At 49.9% G+C, this 8,492-nt stretch overlaps 1 protein-coding gene across 2 annotated transcripts in view; it reads left to right on the forward strand.

Annotated features, from left to right (window-relative positions):
* The window catches only part of LOC111860526 (protein strawberry notch homolog 2-like), a 43,127-nt gene extending 34,986 nt beyond the window's left edge, over window positions 1-8,141 (forward strand). For both annotated transcript variants that reach the window (XM_023844301.2, XM_023844302.2), the window contains 7 exons: window positions 150-293; window positions 952-1,046; window positions 1,333-1,425; window positions 2,763-2,894; window positions 2,986-3,062; window positions 3,145-3,335; window positions 4,042-8,141. In XM_023844301.2, coding sequence (XP_023700069.2) covers window positions 150-293; window positions 952-1,046; window positions 1,333-1,425; window positions 2,763-2,894; window positions 2,986-3,062; window positions 3,145-3,335; window positions 4,042-4,808 — 1,499 coding nt within the window. In that variant the 3' untranslated portion in view covers window positions 4,809-8,141. The remainder of the gene's footprint in view (window positions 1-149; window positions 294-951; window positions 1,047-1,332; window positions 1,426-2,762; window positions 2,895-2,985; window positions 3,063-3,144; window positions 3,336-4,041) is intronic.
* The last annotated feature ends 351 nt before the right edge of the window (window positions 8,142-8,492 follow it).

Here is an 8,492-nt window from a genome sequence, read left to right on the forward strand (position 1 = left end):
GGGCTGCCATCATGCCTTTGATGCACACTTTGAGTATCCCTCATCACACCAGTCACCATTTCACCCCAGAGATAGATGGCGGTGTACAGCACTCTTTTCTTACTAGAAGCTTCTCTCAGTGGGGCCTTTTCTCCTCTCGCTCTTCCCAGACTGCAGTATCACGAAGTTCCTTAACCGCATCCTGGGCCTGGAGGTGGACAAACAGAATGCGCTCTTCCAGTACTTCACTGACAACTTTGACTACTTGATAGAGAAGGACAAGAAGGAAGGGAAGTACGACATGGGAATCTTAGGTAGGCGAGGGTGCTGGGCAGGGCAGCGGGTTGGCGAGGGTGCTGGGCAGGGCAGCGGGTTGGCGAGGGAGCTGGGCAGGGCAGCGGGTTGGCGAGGGAGCTGGGCAGGGCAGCGGGTTGGCGAGGGAGCTGGGCAGGGCAGCGGGTTGGCGAGGGTGCTGGGCAGGGCAGCGGGTTGGCGAGGGAGCTGGGCAGGGCAGCGGGTTGGCGAGGGAGCTGGGCAGGGCAGCGGGTTGGCGAGGGTGCTGGGCAGGGCAGCGGGTTGGCGAGGGAGCTGGGCAGGGCAGCGGGTTGGCGAGGGAGCTGGGCAGGGCAGCGGGTTGGCGAGGGAGCTGGGCAGGGCAGCGGGTTGGCGAGGGAGCTGGGCAGGGCAGCGGGTTGGCGAGGGAGCTGGGCAGGGCAGCGGGTTTCATCTGTGCCTGTGTGATTCAGATGCTTATGCCTCATAAATGTCAGTGTTTACCTGTAGTCTCTGAACAGTCTCTTTCCCGTATATATAATGATTAGTAACAGTAATGACTTACGTCAGTGTTTCTCGGCTCAGTCCTCAGGAACCCGCAGATGATCCATGTCTTTGCTCCCTCAAAGCTTCTACTGGGCCCGACTCATAAGGGAGGACTTGTGGCCTAATGTAACCGCATTGTCTCCATCCCTGTAGACCTGGCTCCCGGTAATGACGAGATCTATGAGGAGACCCAGGAGAAGTTCCTCACTGCGGGGAACCCACAGGATGGCCAGGTGGTGCTGTACAAGGTATGGCAGCTCCGCACGAATCCTGGGGCCGTAACACTGAGAGACTCCTCCTTGCTCTGCCTTGCCTGGGCCACGTCCATCTACTCGGCGTGCGTGTGATTGGCTGATTTAGACGAGTTTGGCCTGCAGATATTGAGAGGGCCGTCATCCGAGACCCAGATCGCGTACGTTTAATGTCGAGGATGGGACGTGGTCCAGCTGCTGGTAGATAAAGCCAATAGCGGCCCCTGCGTGAAGCGGGAGGGGGTGTCACGGCAGCCGGAGTGACTGTCTTCTATGTCACCAGATCAGGGTGGACCGAGGGATGCCCTGGCAGGAAGCCTGCGACAAAGCAGAGACCCTCCAAGGCATGGACGAGGGCTTCTATCTGTCACGAAAGGTGAGCCTCTTCATGTACTTGTGTGGGAGAACCTAGCCCTAGTACCTCAGCGGCAGAATTAACACGAACAGCTGTGTAGCTAGTAATAGCACAGCACATCTCCCCGAGCCTGGCTGACATCAGCGACTGGATAATAGCTTTTTGGTACTCGAGACAAAAACGGGCGCCGTCCTCACAGGAGACAGCAGCCCCGCCGGGATCCTCGGCGTCGCTCACACACACACACCCGGCGCCCTCAGAGCGTTTCCCGGACGGCCGGAAACACGCGTCAGCTTCCAGGAATCCCGCCGTGCAAGTTGCGAGCATTTCGCGTATCGGTGACACGGCTGAGAAGGGGGCGGGGAAGACTTGAGTGAAACATGCTCCTTCACCGCAGCCGGCAGGGCGTGGTGTGCAGACTTTTACCCGAGACTGAGAACACGGAAATGGTTACCTGAGGTTTTGAAGGCTGGGAGTCGCTCGTATCGGTGATGTTGGTGCAGAGGAGAGCTGAGAAGGTCCAGGCCCTGGTGGTGTTGCCATCCTCACTGATGTCAGTTACTGGCTTGGCCATGACCCTATCTTTAAACATTTTTATATTTTATAAGTTTTTGTAATAGCTGGTTAAATGCAGCCCCCCCCCCCTTCCTGTAACCACGTTTCCACCATTATTCTGGTAATGCATTATTAAACCCACCAGATGGAGCACTTTTTAATTTCCAAACTTAATTACCAAACTGTGTGAGGGTTTTATCCGAAACTTACCAAAGAAATGCGCAAAATGATAAATAGATTCTAGACAGTAGATACATGGAGTATATAATTTGCTTAGAGATAAATTCATATATATGCTGTTCTCTGTGCAGGTCATTCTAGCTCTGGGACATACATTAATATAATAGAATATGTAAATGGCACCGGGTATCCAGGAATATAGTGCAGGATAGCTGTGACTGCCGTTACATGCCGGTAATACTGAACCCGTTGTGTATTTGTCTTTGGGTTATGTTTGGTCCACTAGTTGCTTGGACCCACCTCCTCTGCAATCTGATTGGTTTTCTCTCTGAACCAATCATTTTTCATTCTGCCCTCAGAACATTTTTATGTTGGTAAAACTCCCTTGAGCATTTAGTAGGGTTTAAACAGTAATGAAGCAGTGTTTAAAGGGAATGAAAGTGTATTTCCGGTCAGTGGGTTGTTCTGATTTCTCACCCACAGCCTTAGATGTCAGGCAGCAGCGTAGACGACGGTGCAGTTTGTACTGCTGACCAGATGGGGGCAGCACCAGTCATTAAACATTCCATAGATCAGCTAGACTGTGCTGACTCTGACATGGTGACACACTCTTGTTTTCTCAGACGCGGGGAAACTACCCCTGTGTTCTCCTGGCTGAGCAAGGCCGCAACCGCAACGTCATCCTCTACAAGCCCAACATCGGCAAGCAGGCGCATCCGGAGAACCTGGACAACCTGCAACGCAGGTACCGCAAGGTGAGCGTCCGGCTGACATGGGGAGAGTCTGCAGGGTGCGGGCGGTGTGGGTGCTCCGTTGTGACGACGCCGGCGGTCTGTTCTCACGCAGGTGACTGCAGACGAGGCCAGAGAAGCATGGGAGCATCAGTTCAAGTTCTCCTTCCAGAAATGCTGCCACGCTAACTGGTGAGTGTTCACATGACCCCCACCGCGAGCGCGGCCCGGAGTCGAGCGCCGTCGCCCCTGACCCGCGCGCCCCTCCCCACAGGAACGGGAAGTGCAAGCAGATAGAGGAGGGCCATGAGTGCTGGCTAGGCATGCGACTGCGGCAGTACCACATGCTGTGCGGCGCGCTGCTGCGCGTCTGGAAGCGCGTGGCCGACGTGGTGTCCGACGTCACCAACTCCAGCATCCTGCAGATCGTCCGGCTCAAGACCAAGCAGCACAACAAGCAAGTCGGTGCGTGGCGGGGGCGGGGGGCGGGGGGCGGGGGCTTCACTCCTTCGTAGCTCAACAAGAAGAGCATTGCACTAACGACACAAAGGTAGCGGGTTCAGATCTCAGGGAGCGCACACAAATTGCAATCCTTCCCTTCAAGCTGCTTTGGGGGGAAAAAAGCATCAGATAAATATGTGAAATGTAAATGTCAGATAAGAGTTTACGCTCTGGCGGGTTAAGAGCCTGGCCTTCCCCCATTTCTGTGTACTGCTGTCAGTCCAGACACATTCATTTTCAGGTCTCTGCCTATACATCACATTGCTGACAAACCCATGGGTTCTTCCTGTAATTTAATCACCCTTGGCACTATTCTAAAGCGCCATAATGCAGTTCTGAAGAATTCCCTTGGATTTCCCCTGGGTGCCCTTCATTGTGTGATTTCTCTGTTCACCTGGCTTTCTCAATGGCTTTGAGGAGTTCAACCACACGCTTCCTGGCATCCACTCATCTCCTGCTCGCCGTACAGTAAGCAGGCACACGTTTGGGGAGCCGGTTCCTGCCCGTGTTCTCCTCAGTGGAGCAGAGCTGTTTCTGGTGGTCCTGATAATACCTAGTGACCAGGACCTGCTGTTAGTCCGAGGTGGTTTGTGAGGGGCTGCATGCGATCAGATCCTGCTCCTGGGCCTCCAGATGTGGACAGAAGACCTGACTTGTTTGTCATCCTCAGGCATCAAGATCCCGGAGAACTGCGTGGCACGGGTGCGCAACGAACTGCTCCATATGGATGAGGAGGTGAAGCGCAAGCGGCAGGAGCGGGAGCAGCGCGAGGAGGAGCAGCGGCGGGCCGACGACCAGGAGCAGCGGCGGAAGGAGATCATGATGTCCAGCCGGTGCGGGTTCCCCACCCGGCAGTTCTTCTCCAACCCTGCCCTGCAGTGCCTGCCCCCCCAGAGGAACTCTGACGATGTGCTGGACCTGACCATAAGTAGTTCCTCGCCCTCTCCGGACGCTGGTCTGGGTCTGGGCCTGGGCCTGGGTCTGGGCTTAGTTCTGGACAGCTTCGTGGGCCCCGTTGCTGACGGCCAAGAAGACCTGTCCTTGGATGCTCTGATGCCGTCAGCGGCACTCAGTACTGCTCAAGTTCCGCGCAGTCAACACTCGCAGCGCCCCCTGCAGGCACAGCGCATGCTGCAGCTACCACTTGCGGCAGTACCGCAGGAGGGCCCGGTGGATTACCAGAATTACCTGAATTTTAACAATCCCCCCCTAACCCTGCCCTACTCGTCCATGCCCTCTTCTGCCAGAACCACCTTCCCCACTGCGCTCTGCTCCTCCTCCCTGTTCTCCTCCGCCCCCACCCCCACAGAACCGCAGCCCCAGCCCTTGGTGAATGGGCACCCCAACACGGAGGGACCCATAAATGCACGGGAAGTTTTGGACAGCATGCTGGGGACCAACCCGAACAGACAGTCAGTCATCCAGTACCGGAATTGATTGGCAGGCGGCCGCTGGGTCGCCACGGCGATGCTGGCGGCGTCACGGTGGTGTTCGGACCTCCTCCTGCTTCCAGAGCGCAGTTCAGCTCGGCTCATAATTTCTATAGAAATGTCTTTCCCTCCAAGACAGATTGGAAGGAACCTCTCTCTGATTTCATCGCAGAGAAACCGAAACCAAACAGATTCTATAGTACAACGTTGCGTCCAGAAGCGTGCTGTGTGACCTTTGGAGGATCGCCCACCATCTCCAGCAGCAGTCCCATCGGTGGCCCTTGGACCGTACCACCAGTGCCGGGCGCAGGGGTCACGGTGCGGTAGCATATCTGTGTAGCCGGCGGAGCGGGTGAAAGTTGGATACTCGATATCTTTAGATGGTGTTGCCACCTCCACTAAGTCCGGCCTGTAGGGTTAGCGCCAGTGAGATGGTTAAACAGCCTGCTGTCGAGCTCAGAAGAGTCCATTTTAGCTGCGGATATGTCCATTGCGGGAGTCCGTCAGTTTGGCGTATCCCTGTCATCGCGTTTGGTAACCCTAAAGTGAGAGGTGCTGAATCAGCATTGCCTTCCCAGAAGCACCTTTTCAAATGTAGGTCAGGAGCCAGCTGCACCCCCACGACGTAAAGAGTTCGGTGAAGAGCCATAGTCACGCTGTTTCCCTGGTCACTTTGCAGAGGTTCCTGTGCCTCTGTTTGCTGCGATGAACAGATCCCAGGTTTGATGTAGTTGCTTTGAGAGAATGCCGCGCCCCCCCCCCCCCCCCCCCCCGTCCACCAAACCTTCCCAACCCAAGTGCCGTGAAACTTAAATATCCCATCGGAAAGAGGTACACCCACCAACGTGAAATCCCACATCCCGCTAGTGTCGCAGTCGGGGGTGTCGGATTGATGATTCATTGGGCCTGACCTTTCATTTCACCACTTCGTATAGAGTAGCTGCGTGTGCAGCCGTCTCGCTTAAAGGGGAACGACATGATTCAACAACCTACTGTTGTAACAGTGCCTTCAGAACAAGGTGAGAAGTGAGCTAATTTAAACACCTGATCTTGTGTATATATTTATATTTTGTGGCATCTTATTTATTGGGTTATATTTAATTAGCCCCTTAGTCATGTGGTGGTGGTCATGTGATTCCCCCTCCTCCCAACCTGATTTACTTCCTGTCAGCTGTGTATGGCACCCCTAATTCTTCCCAAGAAATAAAGTACTGGTTGGTTAAGTCGATCATTTCACAAGTTCACCATGTTGAGAACTTCCAGTAAGCCTTGTTTTCCAAGCGTTTTTTTTTTTCTTCCTGCCTTTGTGACACATTACCTGATAATGTGACTCTTAGTAAACTCTTAATTTTAAATCCTCAGGAAAGTTTCTGATTTTACAATCTGAATATACCGGTTTTGGCCCTTAGGATTCTCCATGTTTGTATCTGGGCCTGGCAGGGTCCCTTGCATTGCTACACTGCATTGGCCCAGATCTCATACTCAGCCTCACCAAAAGCAATAAAATAAACATGGTGTAGAAAACATGTCTAAGTGCTGTTTACACTTCAGGGTCAAATTGGACTTTTTCCCCCCGATTATGTGTAGGTTGCTTGCACTGGCTACCAAATGTTTAAAGAAACTTAAATTGAGATCCTTTGTTTTTAGGATCGAGGCTCATGTTCCATGTTGTAAGAGAGAAATTGGATAAAAGCAATGTTTTTATGGGTGTTAATATTGTTATTGTTATTTATATTTAAGGGACATTTTAGTGGAAATAGTTTTTAACATTATAATCCGGTTCTGTAGTTGATAATACTTTAAAAAGTCAAATGTTTTGTCAGGGACATTTTTAAAAAACAAAATTAATATACACAAAATATATCTATCGTAATCTCCCACCAAATGTATTGCACTGTTGTGTACTGCTGTACAGGGTCGCTGGTGTGCGTGTGAGTGGGGTTTTTGTTTGTTTTGTTTTGTTTGTTTTCTTCTGCAGTTTTGTCCTCCTGACTCTTGTACAGTTATTGTGAGTGATACCAAAGTATTTCCGCACCCGAAGTTACCGGCTACATCCGAATCTTAATCTCAGGAAAAAATTCTATATCAAAATATCCATTACAAATTATAAGAAGATTATATATAGAAGATCTGGTATCTACGACAACTAAAAAAAAAAAAAAAGCCCTCGGTTCTTTCCACCTCCATTCTGCACTGGAAGTGATTAGCTGTCTTTTTGATGTTTGAAACTTGATTCGAAGGTTTCGCCGTTCGTTACTGTGCTGAGTTCTGGTTATTTTTAAGTGTTTATGCCATCTTAGGGCAAAGATAAAAAGTGGTGTATGAAAAGAATGTCGACTTCTGTCATTTGTGGAAATCTGTTGATTTGCCAGCTTCCCAAGACTCGCCGAGGCACGGTCTCTCACGCCAGGCCGCTCCAAACGCCCTTTAACGCACGCTTGGCGGACCATAGCAAAACACAGGAGCATCGGCTCGCTTCATTTCCGCGAGATAAACAGCCCGTATCGCAAACCAGTGACCACCACCACCTTTTCACAGTCACGCGGGTGGGGAGCCAGTCGCGCCGAGGGGGCACACCCTCCTTTGCGAGGTACACATCTGTTCGGGAAAAGTATTATATGCCTGTGGCTCCAGAATTGTTTTAATCGCTGAATAACGAAAACAACTGGTATTCATTTCCCACGTTAGGCACCGTTTTACTAACCGCTTGCGACTAGAATCCTCCACCCACCTCCGGCATACTTTATCCCCCAAAATTGGAAAAAAATATTGGATAGTCATCTGCATCATCTAGCCTAATTTCAATGCTTTGTCCATTTCGTACACAATATGGAAAAGGAAAAAAGTATTTACCACTGTCGAAATGTTAGTTTGCTGTACTGCTCATCTTTTAAATTTGCACTAAGAATGGCATAATCCATTTACTGTTGCGTGATCCATGACCTCTTGTGCCCCCGCATTCTTCACAGATATTTTTTGTATACTGTTCCCATGTTAAGTCTCTTCACCTTGTCAGATGGAAAACCGCCCCCCCCCCCCCACCCCCCCGAAGTAATTTATTGCTAATAACAAAATAAACATGCTACTGGTTGTTACTTTTTAAAAAAATAAAAAATAAAAACAAACAAATGCTATTTTTTCTGTAAAACTGTTTAGCACTTTTCTGGGTTTTGCTTTTGTTATTTTCTATATATTTATAATTTAGATCGAACTGTATATATTGTAAAAAATTGTGCCTTTCAACTAATTCTTTAAAAAGAAGTTTTCTACTCATAACAGAGCGAATATATTGTGATGCAATCTTGATTTTGTTAACAAATAAAAACTTGCTGAAGATTGCCGAATTGGATTGATTTTCATTCTACCACAAACATTCACTAAGTGCTTTGAGGTAAATAATAAAGTTGCTTACGTTTTTATTACATTTTAATTATGGGCGGGAGTGGTTATTTTATTAGAATTTTATTGAGAATGGAGAGCTTTAAGCCTTTTTATTTGACATGGAAATGTTTTTATATAGGCCTAAATTCAGTCAACGGCTATACATGCTAGCTAGACGCTTATTAATACTTCAATGCCACTGTAATACAATAATGATAATCTGATCATTTATCTAGCATGTCAAATTCTATTAGAATCAATTAATCGAGTACAGGCTTGTTTTTACGGTGCTATGTCTTGTTCTTTTTGG

Source organism: Paramormyrops kingsleyae, chromosome 15 (genome assembly GCF_048594095.1).
Source record: "Paramormyrops kingsleyae isolate MSU_618 chromosome 15, PKINGS_0.4, whole genome shotgun sequence".
Classification (NCBI taxonomy): Eukaryota; Metazoa; Chordata; class Actinopteri; order Osteoglossiformes; family Mormyridae; genus Paramormyrops; species Paramormyrops kingsleyae.